This window comes from Mus caroli, unplaced genomic scaffold, assembly GCF_978045245.1.
Source record: "Mus caroli unplaced genomic scaffold, Mus_caroli_1 scaffold_19, whole genome shotgun sequence".
Taxonomy (NCBI): Eukaryota; Metazoa; Chordata; class Mammalia; order Rodentia; family Muridae; genus Mus; species Mus caroli.
In genome coordinates, this window is record NW_028227274.1 from 44850561 (window position 1) to 44868890 (window position 18330).

General features: G+C 43.8%; 1 protein-coding gene across 2 annotated transcripts; it reads left to right on the plus strand.

The window, feature by feature from the left end:
* The first annotated feature begins 5299 nt into the window (after positions 1 to 5299).
* On the plus strand, positions 5300 to 17121 carry Arl14epl (ARF like GTPase 14 effector protein like). 2 transcript variants are annotated; one of them, XM_085833522.1, is made up of 4 exons: positions 5300 to 5380; positions 11890 to 11993; positions 14277 to 14416; positions 16314 to 17121. In XM_085833522.1, exons 2-4 carry the CDS (start codon positions 11898 to 11900, stop codon positions 16534 to 16536), a joined length of 459 nt encoding a protein of 152 aa, XP_085689648.1. In that variant the 5' UTR covers positions 5300 to 5380; positions 11890 to 11897; the 3' UTR covers positions 16537 to 17121. The 2 variants fall into 2 exon arrangements, with proteins under 2 accessions (XP_085689648.1, XP_085689647.1); XM_085833521.1 differs by lacking the exon at positions 5300 to 5380 and adding an exon at positions 7477 to 7524.
* Positions 17122 to 18330: the final 1209 nt, after the last annotated feature.

Sequence of the window (18330 nt, forward strand, 5' to 3'; positions counted from 1 at the left end):
CAATAAGGAACAAAGCAGCAGTAAGATAAGGAACTACTAACAAAGCAGCAAGCGAAGTCCCTTGATTACTCCTGATAGTTATTACAAAGGGCTTATCATAATGACCGGAATACTTGAGCCCACTTCCTTGTCCAAGCCCAAAAATCTTGCGGCAGGCCTAGTTCCACCCTAAGAGTAAAATCTCTGCCTTATCCTACTTCCCAATCACAGCATAAAGTTAGATTCTTTCGGATTCCTCATCTTGCCCTAAAATCAGATTCCTGACTGAGATTACTTCCTTGTCCTTGGCCAATGTCAGATTCTTGTCTGAAGCCCACTTCTTTGTCCTTAGCCAATGTCAGACTCCTGCCAAAAGGCTTTCCACATGTAACCGTTCTGCAAACCTGTAGACTTCTTATATTTAGTTCTTGCTTGGAGCAAACCCCTCCTCCAACAGCCAATGCCTTTTCTACCCACTCCACCCTTCCTTTAGAAGCTCTTTTGGATGCATTTTGACACTTTTGGTTTCTCTTCTTCTGGGGGCAGCTCACAGTTCTTTTCCTCTTGCTTCTGGCCCAACAGTGCTTCTGATGTTTATGGTGGATGCCCTGTACTCACTTGGTCACATAACTCCTCAAAGCAGATCTGAGAGCTCCTCGAACAAAGGAATTATGACCTGAACAAAGGAAGAATTACCACTTGCTAAGGGAAGGCTTCAAAGAGCAGCAAGGACTGACGATCTTAATGGCCTCCAGTGATACTGACACTGCGGGTTTTGCTTACCCTCACACACTTATGGATCCTCATAGCAGTTCCCACCAGGAAATGGGTCCTTTCAAATGCATGAGTCTTTACCATTTCATAGTACCTTAATCAAACAATAGCTACAGCAATCCTAAAGTAACAGATTCTAGGCGATACTGGTGGTTCTCATGGGGGCCTCTCCAAGAGCGGGTTGACTAATTCATTAGCTGCTACTGAGGGAGATGCTAGAACGCTTGGGAAGATAAAAGCAGACTGTGCTGCAGGGGCTCATTAGATGCTCATGCCTCGAAAAGCAGGTGGCTTTGCAATTACACTCACAATGAATTGAGTATTGAGTTTGTTAAAATTATTTGGCTAAAACAGGAATCTTATATTTTGTTTGTCTTAAATGAGAATAATATACACAATCCTGACTTACAATTGTTTAACTTATGGTTTTTAGTTCCTTTTTAAAGGTTTTAAATACTATTTCTAATCTGTTTGTTTGTTTGCTTGCTTGCTTTTTTAGATTTTTGAGACAGGGTCTTTATGTAGTCCTGACTGTCCCAGACCTTGTTGTGTAGACCAGGCTGGCCTCAAATTCAAACTCAAACTCACAGACATCCTCCTGCACCACCCATGTCCAACTATTTCTAATGTTTTGCATACACACCCAGTAGGAAACGACTTTCGATTTTTTTTCTTTATTATTTTTATTTTTTGGGTTTTTTGACACATGGTTTCTCTGTGTAGCCCTGGCTGTCCTGGAACTCACTGTGTAGACCAGGCTGGCCTCAAACTCAGAAATCTGCCTGCTTCTGCCTCCTAAGTGCTGGGATTAAAGGCGTGCACCACCACCACCTGGCTCTCGAATTTTTATCTTGATATTTTCCAAGATTAATGATGCTTGGCATGATATTTCCTTCTGATAATCAGCAGCAGCAGCAGCAGCAGCGTGCAACTGTAATTCCCCATGATGGCAAATGAGGAAAACTTGACAGTCTACAATATCCTCTCAGATTTGACGTTCACTGGGTTACTTGTGTCTTTTTCTTTCCTCCTCCTTCCCCCTCCCTTTCCCTCCCCCCTCCCCCTTTGTCTCCCTCTCCCCCTTTGTCTGCCCCTCCCCCCTCCCCCTCTCCTCCCCCTCAAACTCCTAGTGGCCAACCCTAAGGACTGATACATATTAGGCAAGTGTTCTACCTCTAAGCTGCTCAAGCAGGCAAGCCTGCATTTGGGAGTCATCATATCTTAGAGCTCTGATGGGCTGATTGATACGGAAATTTACTATAGTTGAGTACAGTTAACAGTCTTCAAATTTTACTTTTAAAATTTACTATGTGTACCGTACATGCATATATTTCTGGGTGGGTGTATAAGTGTGTGGTGCTTGTAGGTGTTTGTGTGGGTGTGTGCTGATTATTATATAGCATGTGCCTGAGCAGAAGAGCTGCCTCACCCCATGTTATTTCATTAAAATTGGGAACAAAACACCTATGGAAGGAGTTACAGAGACAAGTTTGGACATGAGATGAAAGGATAGACCATCTAGAGACTGCCATACCCGGGGATCCATCCCATAATCAGCCTCCAAATGCTGATACCATTGCATACACTAGCAAGATTTTGCTGAAAGGACCCAGATATAGCTGTCTCTTGTGAGGCTATGCCGGGGCCTAGCAAACACAGAAGTGGATGCTCACAGTCAGCTATTGGATGGATCACAGGGCCCCCAATGGAGGAGCTAGAGAAAGTACCCAAGGAGCTAAAGGGGTCTGCAACCCTATAGGTGGAACAACAATATGAACTAACCAGTACCCCCCAGAGCTTGTGTTTCTAGCTGCATATGTATCAGAAGATGGCCTAGTCAGCCATAATTGGAAAGAGAGGCCTATCGGTCTTGCAAACTTTATATGCCTCAGTACAGGGGAACGCCAGGGCCAAGAAGTGGGAGTGGTTGGGTATGGGAGGGGGGGAGGGTATGGGGGAACTTTGGGGATAGCATTGGAAATGCAAATGAAGAAAATACCTAATTAAAAAAAAAGAATCCTTTTTATTCTTTTTTCATATCACTCCATGCTTGTCATATGTATGTAGCTATACCATAGTTTAATTACCCATTCTCCTGTTTATGTACTCCAGCGTTTTGCAAGTATAAACAAGAGGTTGAAGTTGTTTTAAGCATAGTACATGTCAAAAATTAATATAGAGATAGTTATAAGCTGGTATAATAAATTAGTATAATTCATAAGCATTAAGGTTTTTGCTCTCTGGGAATTAATAAGAAAATCAAAGAGAGGTTTAAAGTGTGAATCCTTCATTTGAAAAGACAGTTTTGGATTACATTCAACTGACTGACATGCCTGAGGAAACCCGACAAGAAGTATATCTACTTAGTTAAAGTTATATGGAAGGAAATGGATTCTAGATGCAGGGGAAGTTAATGACGGACTTAAAAAACGCCCTTCTGTCTCTGAAGGTCAGATTGTGATGTTCAGGAGAAGCTAGGTCACAGTGACCCCCACGTGAAACGTCCTTCACAGGTAAATGCGTTTTAACACCTCCTTAGCTGGTGGGAAGGCCGTGGAGAGTCACTAGAGGAAGTTGATCACTCCGGGGTGGGGGTGGGGGGTGGTTTGTGAGGTTTCACGGGTTTCTTTCACATCCCGAGCCAGTGTGAAGTGTGAGTAGAAACCTTCCACTCCTAGGCCCATGCATTTTCTGCCGTCATGGAATCTGTCCCCTCAAACAATATTGCAACATAAATCTTTCCTTCCATCAGTTGCAAAGTCCTCGTTAGCGTCAACTGTGAACCTCACAGCCTAGAATCACCTGAAAATGTTTCACCTGACTAATTGTTTTATCACGTTGGGCGGTGGATCTATCTGTGCATGGCTGTCTTGATTGTCGGGACTGACTTAGGAGGGCACAGCTCACTCACTGTGTGTGACACTTTCCTTTTCTCAGCCCATGGTCTGAGCTACTTAGGAGAGCAATCGAGGCTTGGGCCTGGAATGAGCCACGGAGTAGATTCTCCTGAGGTTTCTGCAAATTTCCGCTCTGGCTTCCCTCACGGATGGACCAGAAATGTAAGCCAAAGAAACCCTCTCCTCCTCCACGTTGCTTTAGGTCAGTGTATTTCCTCACAGCCACAGGAAAGTAAGTAGAGCACCAGGCATTTTGTCATAGCAACAAGATACAGAACTAGTAAAGACATTTTGCCGGTTGACAGTCTTCAAATTTGTGTTAGAGTATGCTTTAAAAACTTAGAAAAGCCAGGCAGTGGCGGTGCATACCTTTAATCCCAGCACTTGGGAGGCAGAGGCAGGCGGGTTTCTGAGTTCCAGGTCAGCCTGGTCTACAGAGTGAGTTCCAGGACAGCCAGGGCTATACAGAGAAACCCTGTCTAGAAAAACCAAAACCAAAACAACAACAGCAAAAGCTTAGAAAAATACAGGATAATTACTTTGCGTGCCTAGGGACTTCTGTACAGTGGTGGTGCATTGCTACTTTGGGGGCACCTTAACCTTTTAATCAGACTCTGGGTTTGCTACTTCTCCTCGTCCGCCATACTTTCCCTTTAGGGTTGTTTCCTCTGCCTAGTCTGAAACACTTCGCTGCTTTTGAGCTCAGCCAATCACATCTGACTTTTCCCTGTCGATCATGAGTCCTCTCATAAGATTGGCAAAATGGACCTGCTGCTGACTATACAAGAATGAAGCCACACTTAGCCAAAGGTCATGCTTTGGGGCGGGACTGACTCTGGCAAACTCTAGTTTCATCAGTCCTTAACTCGCAAAGTAGAACACGCTTCTGATTCTGCACACTGTTACTTGGGAGTGTATCACTGTGTTAATAGAAAGCTCAGGTCAAATGCAGCTCACTCTGGAACCAGCTTAAGGTTTTACACTATTGCTGGACGACTGCAAGCTCACAGAGCCAATACTTTTGTTTTCTTTCCTTGCAGTAAGAGTAATTAGGAATGAGATTGTAGGTTTTACCCTAATTCATAAATGAACAGGGCTGGGATCCAGCTGCTAGGGAAGTGGTTTTAATGACCCACAACATAATACTGGGGTCCTGGTGGCAGAAGACAATGTTTAGAGGGTGGGAATTTAGGGATTAATGAATTTCTTAGACACAATCATAAACATGGGTTAGTTTTCTCTTGGGACAATTTTTTTTTTCATTAGAAGAATGTACGGACTGCAGTATTTAGACAGAGAGAAAGAGAGAGAGGTATAAAATAGCCCAAGAGTAATTGGATGTTAATATTAAACACTTGAAGTCAAGATGCAAGATGGGGCTCTAGAGCCAAGACCTACTTGTTTTGAATTGAAGTTGGAAGAGAAGATGCTATAATATCTTCGGTTCACTTGTAAGACTTTAGAACTGACCTGCACTGAGAGATTGAAGGGACATTTACATCTTGTGCTTCCCCCTCCTCCCAACTCCCTCCAGGCCCACTTCCCAGCCCCCCTCCACCTTTCTTCCTCCTGAGCCATGATTACACAAGCATTAAATTGTAGGAACACTTGGGATACTTTATAATTTTTCCCTTGAGGGTTCTATGGTTTCTTAGCAAAACAAAGGAAACAAAGGAACCCAGTTTCTGTCTCTTTCCTGTGTCCTGATCTTCTTTTCATCCTCCTGAAAGGTATGTGTGCTTCCCTCTACAGATGACCACCTTGGCTCTGTTGGCAATCACTGCTAAAGGAGCGGGAGCAATCAGCCTGGCAGGTCATTCGAACAGGGCTCTACTAGCAATGTGGGTTAAATCGGAGGCAGGAGAGAACACACGAGCCAGGCACGGTGTGCTGACTCAGCTGCCCAGTTAACGTGTTAGAGTTAAGAGTGGATGACAACCAGAGTCCCTCTATTGCAGCAGGGACCAAGACAAAGTGAAAACTGAGAAATAAACACTAAACAGCTGTTGGGGTCTGGGAGGAGGACCCACCATGCTTAAGTACCGAGATGAGTGGTTCTCTTTCTCTCCTGTCCGTGGGGCATGGCAAACAGGTGTCTGTCCTTCATGATCCTTAAAATCCGCACTGAATTCTGCACTGAGGGCAGAATGAGAGAGATCTACTTCATAAATAAGGCCCATGCAGCTGGTGACCTGTTACTGACCCAGACCAACACTCGGTGGTGGGGGTGAGGGTGGGGTGTGGATCAGATGCAAGAATGCTGTAAACACAGTTAAGTATGCAGAAGTATTTTATTCTCTTGATTGCCAGATTCTTTGCTAAGCACATTTTTGGATAATTTTAAATAGGTGGGTGTGTTCTCATATTGAGCCATAGAATCTCTCTCTCTCTCTCTCTCTCTCTCTCTCTCTCTCTCTCTCTGTGTGTGTGTGTGTCTGTCTGTGTGTAGGAAAAAGTATCTCTAACTACAGTTGTTTCTAAACACATGACATTACTTATTTAACAACAGGCTCAAAAGGTTATTGTTAGTTTAGTGTAGCTTAGTGTTTTGTTTTGTTTTGGTTTGGTTTCTTTTTGTTTCCTTTGAGAGGGTTTCTCACTGTATCCCAGGCTGGTTAGGAACTAACTGTACTATGTAGTATTTCTATAGTAGTACTATATTGTAGGCTGGCTTTAAACTCAAAACAGACTTCCTACTTTGACTCTTAAATCCTGAGAATATGGGCACAAGCCCAGCTCGGTATTTTTAATCCTTATGAACACATGATAATGGATTCTTTTTGCTATTCTTTTAAAAAGAGATTGATAAGCAGTTTTGTGGCTTTGAATATACCCGCCTCAGTTGAGAGGCATCAGCAAAGGAGTCAGATAACTGACCACCTGCCCTGCCCTTTCTAAAAAATGCCTTTATTGGAGCCAGATACCTGTCAATTGCCGTAGTGGCCTGGTATTTTTAGTAAGTACAGGAACTGAGGCTAGTGACAGAAAGAGGTGAAGGAGAAGTTTGCCTCGTTTGTATGAATGACGTACATTTCTTCTAAAGAGCTTACGGAGGAAACCTTACAAAGAAATATCTGAGTACATGGCTTTATCTGATGCTGAGTGAAAACAAGAGGCCAAGACTGGGGCGAGTTTAAGCCAAACATTTTTCCTGCTTTAATGATTTGCAGGCGTGTTAGCGATAGCGTGAAGCAATCCTCTTCCTTTCTTTCTTTTTTTTTTTTTCCCGAGACAGGGTTTCTCTGTGTAGCCCTGGCTGTCCTGGAACTCCCTTTGTAGACCAGGTTGGCCTCGAACTCAGAAATCTGCCTGCCTCTGCCTCCCAAGTGCAGGGATTAAAGGCGTGTGCCACCACACCCGGCAAATTTTTTTTTGTTTTTTGTTGTTGTTGTTTTGTTTGTTTTTTTTTTTTTTTTCCAGACAGGGTTTCTCTGTGTAGTCCTGGCTGTCCTGGAACTCACTTTGTAGACCAGGCTGGCCTCGAACTGAACTCAGAAATCTGCCTGCCTCTGCCTCCGAAGTGCTGGGATTAAAGGCGTGCGCCACCACTGCCTGGCCCTCATTCTTTCTTATACAAGACACAATCAGCCTTCATAAAACCAACTCCACATGTCAGGTGGGCTTGCTGTAAAATGTCCCCGTAGGCTCGTGTGTGTGAAATTTAGACAACTCGCGTCTCCACGGGGCTGTAGGGACAGGTTGTGGAGCCTTTAGTTGACAGGGCCTTGTGGGAGGAAGTGGGTCAGTGGGGGGTGGGCCTTGAGGCTTCATGACCTAGCCCTACTTCCTGTCGTCGTTCTCTGCTTCCTGGCGGTGGATACAGGCGATCAGCTGTCTCCTGTTCCTGCTATGGTGGGCGGTATCCCTGTGAATTGTAAGCAAAAATGAGCCCTTCTTCTTTTCAGTCGCTTTTTTCAGGGTGTTCCAACCCAGGAACAAGGAAAGTACCTGATACACCAAGGGACCCTAAAGAGCCCGGGGTTTAAAGTGTAGCTTGTTTTGTCTGAAGCTCGCTTGGCCTGTACAAGACGGAGGTCTGACTTGGTCTCTTTCCTCAGTGATAGGAGGCCCCTCGCGAGGCTTCGACAGAGTGTGAAACTTGTCAGGGTTTAAAAGCAAACACTGCTTATCCTCCGTCGATAATTTAGCCATCCTGACTCACAAATAAGCCACTACTTCATCTGATGCTCAACGGAAGAAATGGTGACCAGTGTCAGAGAAATATAGTAGTAGCGTTCTAATGCAGCTTTCTAAAAAAGATAATTTAAATGGGTAAAATCGATTGTAACGGACTGAATTATGAATAAATTCAATATATTTAGATATTTTATTACAATTAAGTATATTTAATAGGTGGTGGCACACGCCTTTAAGCCCAGCACTTGGGAGGCAGAGGCAGGTGGATTTCTGAGTTCGAGGCCAGCCTGGTCTACAGTGTGAGTTCCAGGACAGTCAGGACCATACAGAGAAACCCTGTCTCGAAAAAAATCTAATACACACACACACACATATGCATTTATATATAATATAATGTATAATATTTATTATATGCATTTTACATATAAATATATAATATACCTCTGGCTCATGTGCTTAAAACAAGAGTCTCTTCCTCTTGAACTCTCTACCTAGAAGGAGGTGGACTCAGGTGACCTCAGTGCGACCTTCTGGTTTCCTTCCAGGCTTCTCTTAGTGCTAGGATTAAAGGCATGGGCCACCACTGCTTAGCAGTGTAGTGAAATTTTAATGAAGGACTTTATGTGGAATGTTAGTAGAAGGGATGTGCTTAGCATGTAACAGGTTCAGTAAACACAAGATTCATAGTGTGTGTGTATCTGTTTTAGACAGGCATCACTATTGTGTCTAGACTGGCCTGGAACTCAAAAAGTGTTCACTAGATTAGCCTTGAACTCGTAGAGATCTGCCTACCTCTGAGGGCTCATATTTAAGGCATGTGCACCACACCTGGCTATTCACAGGTGTGAATTATTACTGAGCTATTACTGAGCACTGGCTGTTTTGTGAGCTTTGGCTTCCCGTGGGTAAAGAGAAGTGTAAGCGGACTTCAAAGATAAAGACCTAACCAAATAAGAAAGTGCATTTAAAAACTGGCCCTGGTAGCACATGTCTTTGAGTGCCATGCTAGGAAGGCAGAATTAGTCAGCTGTATCTGTGAGTTCAAGGCCAGCCTAGGTAAGCCAGAGCTACATAGTGAGAACCTGTCTTGAGCAAGCAAGCAAACAAAACTGAGCTGACTTAGAGAAGGAAAATGAGTGTTCAAACAAGCTTGCCTCTAGAGCGACTCCAGCTTCCTGTTTAGGTTGAATAAAAGAACTCCGATCAGGATGTGGAGGCACCATGTTCCCTGTAGGAAGACAGTATTCTCTGCAGTAAACTGTCAGCTGCTCTGCCCAAGGAGCTGGAAGCAGGTGATCTCTGCTCTGGCAAACCTGTTCTCGTTCCTATACTGAGACCACACCATCCTCTGATGGCTCTAGGTCTGGATCGGCTTCAGGAGTACATTAGGCATCTAGACAAGTCCTTTCTTTGACTTGGCTCATGTTTTAGATCTTTTACGATTAATCTGACACTAGGGCAAAATGCAGTGTGGGTTAAACTGATTTCATGTGCTTTTAATCAAATATATGACTCAAGATTTGCTGGGTGTCCAGCCTTCTGCTTGGAAATGAGCTTCTTCCGTAGCTGGGACAATGCTAAGCTGGGACCTTTTAATTTGTGTAACCCTGATGGTGGGAATGGTGACAGCAGGTTCTTGGGAAAGGCTCTTATTGCTTGTATGTGTGTCGGGAACTGCATTGGCAGTCAGAGTTTCAGTTAGAAGTTAGTAGAAATAAATACATTTTACTTACTTGTATTCAAAGACCACCCTGTTGCCTGGTTAGGAACTTCTACCTTAGGAAAAATCAAAGAAGGGGGAAAAGTGAGTTCTGACCATTTTATTACTTTCATGAAACGTATGTTTGGGGCTCATAATGATATCCAGTTACAATTTAGTGGCTGGCGAAATTATATTATAATTCCATTTTTATTTATCTGAAGCATGTAATGAATATAAATAGTTTTAATCATTACTTAACAGCCGCTAGTATCACCTGGTGAGAGAATGTAAGTGAGAAAAACCTAGGTCAAGTTGGCTTGTGAGCAGATTTGTGGAGGATTATCTTGATTGTGTTCACTGAGGTGAGAAGGCTGCCCACTATGGGTGACACCATTCCGTAGGCAAGGGATTCTGAACTGTAAAAGAAGAGAGAAAGCAAGATGAGTACAAACACATGTAATTTAATTCCTGTTTGCTTTTTTTTTTTTTTAATTGGGGATACAACATCTCAAGCTCCTGCAGCTGATTTCCCTGCTAGTATCTAACATGAACCTGTGATATTAAAAAAAAAAAAAAAAAAAAAAAAGCCTTCTCCCCTAAGTTGCTTCTGTTAGAGTATTTTATCCCAACAACAAAAATGAAAACAGGAACACAAAAGAGCAGCTTTGCCCCCCCCCCCTAAAGTATTTGTGGGGACTTATATTTCATAAGTTCCTAAGAAATTAATTATCCCTGGACATTTTGAATCCCATAGTGCTTCAGGAAAAGCTCTTGCCCGTGGAGACATCTCTCTCTCTCTCCCCCTCTCTCTCCCTCTCTCCCTCTCTCCCTCTCTCCCTCTCCCTCTCTCCCTCTCTCTCCCTCTCCCTCTCCCTCTCTCTCTCTCTCTCTCTTTCTCTTTTAATTTCCTTTAAGAAGGGTATTTGTTATAAAGAAAATAGAGGGTTTGGGATTTCATTTGGATATTCTTTTGACGAAGCACTTAATAGAATGTCCCCAAGAGAAAAGATTCTTAGTGAATCAGGAAAACATTTTGGGCTGGAGAGAACCCCAGGGCTCTAAGTGTGAAGCTTCAGTTAAGTGAGATGCGCACCAGCAGTCAGAGGTAGCAGAGAAGTCAGGTGGCTTTGGCTCATGTTCTGAGTGTTCAGGTGAGCCTGGGCATCTTGTTAGAGACAGCTGTGAGGGCCCTTCCCTGATCACACCAGGGATGTGGGACCGAAGCAGTGAGGGATCGAATTTAGGGACGTAAGGTGGTCAGAATGTGTTCAATGAATGCGGATGGAAAGAAAGTATGGGGAACAGGTCTAAGATGAGCCGACCAGATTGGATAGGGAAAATATATCTCATTTTTCTCTCTGATATTTCTTTGTCAAGTCCTAAAGTGGGATTTTAACAGTAAAATAAATAGGCTTCACTGTGGGGTTTCCCTAGATAGTTACACAATTAACTCTTCTGCTTTTTTCTCTTCTTCTCTACTGCCTCTCCTCTGGCTCCTTCCCTGATCCCGATATCCTGTCATCCATGTGCACATCCTGGCTTCACCTTCCTCCTGCTCCTCCTCCTCCTCCTTACTTATCTATAAGAGAACGTGGGATATTTGACTTTCTGGGTTCTTCAGTTTCACCCATAATGGCATTTTTCCTTGGGGCTGATAATACTCTATTGTGTATATGTACGCCACATTAACTGTTCATCTGTTGACAGACATAGAGGCAGTTTTTAAACATGCAAGGAAGACTGTTTAAGGATATTGTAAACAAACAAACGACCCAGCAACAACTAGAACTCAGTTTGAACTCAGTTGAAGCAAAAGGTGAAAGAGTTCTTAATGGGTAGGATATGCGACTAGAAGAGTCCTGGGGAAGTTGGGGTACTTGGGGGTGCTGGGCGGTAGGATGTGTGAAGGACAGTGAGTTCTGAGTTTGCAAATACCCGTCTCTGTATGTGACAAGGGCACTTGCACTTGGCAGTGTCCTTGATCAAGGTTGGAGTCCTGTCCTCTCAGGTAGAACGGAAGAGGATAATTCACAATTACTGGGGATGGATTGTGTTTGAAGATCTTACTTTCCCACCCCACCCCCCATCCCCAGAGAGTCAGCACAAAGGGGGAGACGTGAATTATTCACCCCCTTTTTAAACAAGAGGGTGCTCTGCAGCTTCACCCACTCCAGAGCCATCTTTGATCCTAAGGTTGGTAAAAGATGCCACCTGGAAGAGAAAAGTGTCATTAGAGCAGTTGAGGGGAGGAGGGCGCAGGGGGTTAAGAGTGACTGGGGAGAGGGAGCCAGCCTTTCTCATGGAGTGAGGCTTTGAATGTGAGAAGAGCAGGACAGAGATCAAAAGGCAGCCCTAGGGTGACATTGTTGTGCTTCATTTCTTTCCATTTTTTTTTTATAGTTGCCAAAATGACTGAACCATCACAGAAGAACAACTCCACTCAACAAGAGCCCACTAACCACATGTTTCCAGAGAAAAGCAGTCCGATTGGACAGAAGCAACTGGTATAGCACACAGATTTAATGATTCTGTGATTCGATGAGTTTCTAACATGGGATGTCTGAGATGTTTATGGACACGACCGTAGGTCAGGTGGTTGGGACTTCTCAAGAAAGGACTTTGCTCTCCAGCTGTTGGGATTGTCTGACAAATTTCCTCTTCCCTCTGTCTTAGCCCAGGGTTCTGTGTAACACTAGGTCTTGGCCTCACAATACAGTACTTGAAAAAAATCTAGTCAAATTGTCTCTATTTAGTTAACACATTTGCATTTTGTTCTAAATACTTTGTGTGGATTGATTCACCCAAGTCTTATCACAGGATACTATTAGCCCTATTTAACAAAGAATGAGCCGATGATAGGGCTCAGAGAAGAATTCATGCAGTTTACCTAATTTACAGTGAGTAGAACCAAGAACAGCAGCAGGCTCATCTGCTGTGTTCATTTCCTCGTTTCTTGATACGGAAGCAAACAGGAATTGCGAGTGCTGGGTTTTACACTTTTCATAGCTGTACATACCCAAGTGTAGAGCTGTTGCATGGGGTAGGTCTGGAAAACAAACTGATGCACCCCCATCACGATGAAACTTTACAGACATGCTGATATTATTCTAGATAGGCACCTGGACTACTATTAAACTCGCTACGATGAAGAAAGCTTGTTACAGTGGAAGTGTCCCTTTTGTTTCTAGGAATTGAATTTCCAGTGGAATCTAGCCTGTGAACTTTGAGGCTACCCACAGTGTTTTATTACATGCTTAGGGAATGTCCTCACGCTGGCTGTAGCTTACAGGTATAAATAGCCTCAGCACTAAGGTGCTGAAGCAGGATTGCCACAAGTTCAAGGCCAGCCTTGGCGACACAGTGAATTCTAGGCTAGCCTACTATAGCGTGGGACATGTCTCAAAGAAAGAAGCAATGATAGCAAAAGTAAAAAGTCGCATTTTTATTTTTATGTGTAGATCCATGCTTGCCTGGGTGTGTGTGTCTGTACCTCATGTACACGTGCCTGGTACCAGCAAAGGCTAGAGGAGGCTATTGGGACCCTTAAAACTGGAGTAACAGGTGGCTTTGAGCCACCATGTGTGAGCTGGGAATAGAACCCCATTCTCTGCAGGAACAGCCAGGGCTCTAACCACTGGGCTCTCTCCAGCCCCGAGTACCATGCTAGTTGAAGTATCTGGTTTTTTGTCTTCACATTCAGGCCCCATTTTGTTTGTAAATACAAAACATCCCCTAAACAAAGACTTTTGAAAATCTCCTCTAACACTCCAGAAAGTTGTCCTAGCAAGATTTCTCTTGCTCAAATCTGGCTTTGATTGAGAGGAAACTCTCGGTGCCACTATCTCTGTTGCAATCTGATGGTGTGTGCAGCCCAGGGCAGGACATGGTTCTGAGACCCATTTCATAAGCCTGAATTGGGCAAGGAGGATGGTGCGTGTTGTGGCTTCTCGTTTTTTTTTTTTTTTTTGACATCATGTCTTAGGGTTTTACTGCTGTGAACAGACACCATGACCAAGGCAACTCTTGTAAGGACAACATTTTTTTTTAAAGATTTATTTATTTATTTATTTATTATATGTGTGTACACTGTAGCTGTTTTCAGATACTCCAGAAGAGGGCATCAGATTTTTGTTACAGATGGTTTTGAGCCACCATGTGGTTGCTGGGATTTGAACTCAGGACCTTTGGAAGAGCAGTCAGTGCTCTTCCCACTGAGCCATCTCACCAGCCCAAGGACAACATTTAATTGGGGCTGGCTTACAGGTTCAGAGGTTTAGTCCATTATCATCAATGATGGGAGCGTGGCAGCATCCAAGCAGGCATGGTGCAGGAGAAGCTGAGAGTTCTACATGTTCATCTGATGGATGCTAGTGGAAGACTAACTTCCAGGCAGCTAGGATGAGGGTCTTAAGCCCACACCCACAGTGACACATCTACTCCAAGGCCACACCTCCTAATAGTGTGCCCCTCTCTCTCTGCCAAGCCTATTCAAATCACATCTAGTACATGGGTTTCTTCAGTGTTGGGGGAGTACCATTACTGCTCTGTCCTTATACCCAAGAAAAGCTGGAGTTTGCCTTGTCAGGTTTGCAAGGTTGGCTGGTGACTCACAGGTAAGCAAGTGTTTTGTTCCCTCTTGAAGCTTTTCCACATTTTTGTTACATGCCCTTTATGCTCCATCTTTAGAAAGAATAGCCTGATTTCAGAAATCGCTATTTTGATGAGTCAGGGGCAGTCGACTAAGAAAGAATGAACACAACTACTAAAACACTTTGTTCATTTCACAGCAACAGATAGAACGGCAGCTAAAGTGCTTAGCATTTCAAAACCCTGGACCTCAGGTGGCAGATTTTAACCCCGAGACAAGGCAGCAGAAAAAGAAAGCACGGATGTCAAAGATGAATGAATACTTTTCTGTGAAGTACAAGTAAGACCTTCATGTATTTCATTGTTGGGATAAATTATGCAATGGACAGATTGCACGCATTCTCCTTGATTTTTATTTTTATTTTATTTTTTTTTTTTTTTTTGGTTTTTCGAGACAGGGTTTCTCTGTAGCCCTGGCTGTCCTGGAACTCACTTGGTAGACCAGGCTGGCCTCGAACTCAGAAATCCACCTGCCTCTGCCTCCCAAGTGCTGGGATTAAAGGCGTGAGCCACCACGCCCGGCAACTATCTTTGTATTCTTTTTTTTTTTTTTTTTTTTTTTTTTTGGTTTTTCGAGACAGGGTTTCTCTGTATAGCCCTGGCTGTCCTGGAACTCACTTTGTAGACCAGGCTGGCCTCGAACTCAGAAATCCACCTGCCTCTGCCTCCCGAGTGCTGGGACTAAAGGCGTGCGCCACCACGCCCGGCTCTCCTTGATTTTTAAAGCAAGTAATTGAAGTAATTGAAGGTTACATCTCCATGCTTTCAGTTTTCTTCTATAGTACACGACCCCGTAGGTCTGGATGTTAGCATCCTTAAACCTGCTGAGAGCAGGGTGTGGTGGCACATTCCTGGATTGCCAGCACTTGAATGCTGAGGCAGAACGATCCCAAGTTCAAAGACTGCTTGGGTTACTTAGGGAAACTGTGGAGGATGGGGGTGGGGAGGTATCTAAATCTCAAATTAAAAATCACCTTTTAAAACAGGGTTTTGTACTACTAAAACAATGCTTTTAGTAGAAGAGTTGACTAAATAAAACAAAGAAGTATCATTAAAAGGAAAAGTCATATAATTGTAGGAATGGATTTGGGATATTGAGTAAGTACCTAACTACAACCACTGCTAATGCCCTGGGATATAAAATACCTGGAGATGTAGCTCAGCAATGGAGCACTTGCCTGCATGCACAAGGCCCTAGCGTCCAACTTCAGCTGGGCAAGGAAAGAAACTACAGGGTAGGGAGCTGGAAGGAAGAATGGTTCAGCAGTGGGGAGCACGTCCTGCTCTTTCAGAGCACCTGAGATGGTACCTAGCACCCAGCTTGAGCAGCTCATAACTGCCTAGAAATTTAGGGAATTTAGGGAATCTGGCACCATTTTTCTGGCTTTTGGGAGGGGTCTATACACACACATACACACACACACACACACACTTTAAATGATTTATATGAAACAGGAGGAGTGAAAGCTAAGCACTCCTATTTTGAAAATTTGAGATTTTCAAATATTCCGAAGGTGATGGCATAAGCCATCGCTAGGATGGTATTTTTTTTTTTAATTTCTTTTATTGAAAATAGATTCTTTCCTCAGCTGGGTGATGTCTTTAATCTCAGTACTCAGGAGGCAGAGACAAGCAGATCTCTGAGTTCAAGGCCAGCCTCGGCTACAGAGCAAGTTTCAGGACAACCAGGGCTACACAGAGAAACCCTCTCTGGAAAAACAAACAAACAAAAAGGAAAAAGTGCTGGGTAGTGGTGGCGCATGCCTTTAGTCCCAGCACTAGAGTCTGTAAAAAATCTTGCCTCATGACATTATGCTGGTTATGGTGTTGCAGGGACCCCCTCCCCAACAGGAAAATACCATCAACATGCTGATATTTTAGAGGAAAATGTAGAACTGTGTTAGCGGGAAGCATCAGCCAGCTGTTCAGTGCTTTTAGATGGATTGTTAGATGCTCCAGAAATGCTGGACAACCAAGTTGTTCTCAGCTACAGTCCTGACTGCACTCCCTGGCTGACCATCCCAGCTTACCACCGCCATTTCACACAGAAGACTCTTTCTGATAACGTCTGGGATGGTGTTCTCTGAGAGTGGGTCCATGCATGGGACATGCTGTGCATCCTCTTCTCACAAGGAAGATAGCAGGCTAGCTTGCTCACAGCGTCTCCTTCTTTGCAGGGTGATGAAGAAGTACGACAAAAGCGGCAGGCTGATCTGTAACGACGTGGACCTATGTGACTGCCTGGAGAAGAACTGCCTGGGATGCTTCTACCCGTGCCCCAAGTGCAACTCCAACAAGTGTGGGCCGGAGTGCCGCTGCAACCGCCGCTGGGTCTATGATGCCATCGTCACCGAGTCTGGCGAGGTCATCAACACCCTGCCATTTAGTGTTCCTGACTAGATGTTATGCATAGATTCATGGCTAGATTCACCTCTCTCCCTGTCCCTCTCCCTGTCCCTGTCCCTGTCCCTCTCCCTGTCCCTGTCCCTCTCCCTCTCCTCTCCCTCTCCTCCCTCTCCCCTTCCCCCTTCCCCCTCCCCTCCTCCCCTCTCTCTCTGCCTGTGTGTGCTTTGTGTGTGAGGGTGTGCATTTATTTGTTTTGAAACAGGGTCTTATTCTGTAGCTCAGGCTGGCCTTGAACTTATGGCAATTCTCTTGCCTTAGCTTCCCAAGTTGTATTAATTTAGGTATAGTACATCATGCCTGGCTTCTATTCCTTCTACATGCATGCATGCATACATACATACCAACAAACATTCATGAATGAATGTATGGCCCTATAGAGAATATATTTTATATATGTACACTTTTAAGTCAAGCTTCTTTCTCTTGGATAAGTGTTGGTGCAACAGATGGCTGTAGACTGGACAATCATTGTATAGACCCTCTCAGCTTCCTCAGCTGGACCACAGGCTGTAAGAGTGGACACTCGAGCCGGGCGTGGTGGCACACGCCTTTAATCCCAGCACTCGGGAGGCAGAGGCAGGCGGATTTCTGAGTTCGAGGCCAGCCTGGTCTACAAAGTGAGTTCCAGGACAGCCAGGGCTATACAGAGAAACCCTGTCTCGAAAAACCAAAAAAAAAAAAAAAAAAAAAAAGAGTGGACACTCAGTCTTCCTCATTAGCAGCACCCTCAACTCTGCCCTGAAGCTACACCTCTGCCTTCTCAGGGTGTCTGGTTGAGAACACCATAATTTTAAGGTTTGCAGAACTCTGCATCTGAACGCTGTTACCTAGAACATACAACCAAATGTATGTTTTTCTTGGAATGTCACATATTACTAAGAAAAGCCAACTTGTTCTTTGTACTGTATATCTTTAGTCTTATTTTTTATATTTTGATGTTCAACTTAAATTTGGTAATTACAATATTTTTATTACCAAACATTCATATTGTACTAAATTGTATATAGTTTACTAAATTGAGAAGCAAAGACTTGAATATGCTAAAAGTCTGTGATTAACCCATTACTTTACTGAATCAGTATTTCAGGGTTTGTTTTTTGTTTGTTCTTTAAGGAAGTTCGCCTTCAGTGATACCCAGAGTGGCTTGTATGTTTACTAGTTGGATGTATGGATGGGCAGCTGACAGAAAGCATGATGTGGCTGTCTCTGTTCTAACATACGGTAGCAGGTGTCTGGAAAGTTGAATTCTGCCTTCTATGTACTCATTTCTTTGTGCTCATGTGCAAGTGTGTGTGTATCTTTTGTGAACTTACGTACATCAGTGCAGGTGCCTGCAGAGGCCAGCGATGTTGGGTTCTTCAGAGCTTGAGTTACTGGCTTTTATGAACCACTTGAAATCAGTGCTGGGAGTCACCAGACTTTTCAAGAGCCATATGTGCTTTAAATGTCTGAACCATCCCTCTAACACCAAACGTACTCATTCCCCCATTTTTGAGTCAGAGTTTCTTTTATGTTCATTGTCTGGGGGGGGGGGGGGGCTCGCAAATCCTCAGTTACTAACTTAAGGTATGTACTGTGACTCAATTTACATTTGAAACAATTTCCCAGATGATGTCACAGGCCTGGGGGCCCTGTATAAAAAGCACTTCTTTAAGTTACACTAGATATGTAATGCAAGGAAGTATTTAAACAGTGGGACTTAGTGACTTGGTACTATTTTAAACCACCAAGAATTTTGTTTTAAATAAATGTGAAGTGTTGAAAGCTGGGTTTTCAGGGTTTCTTTTT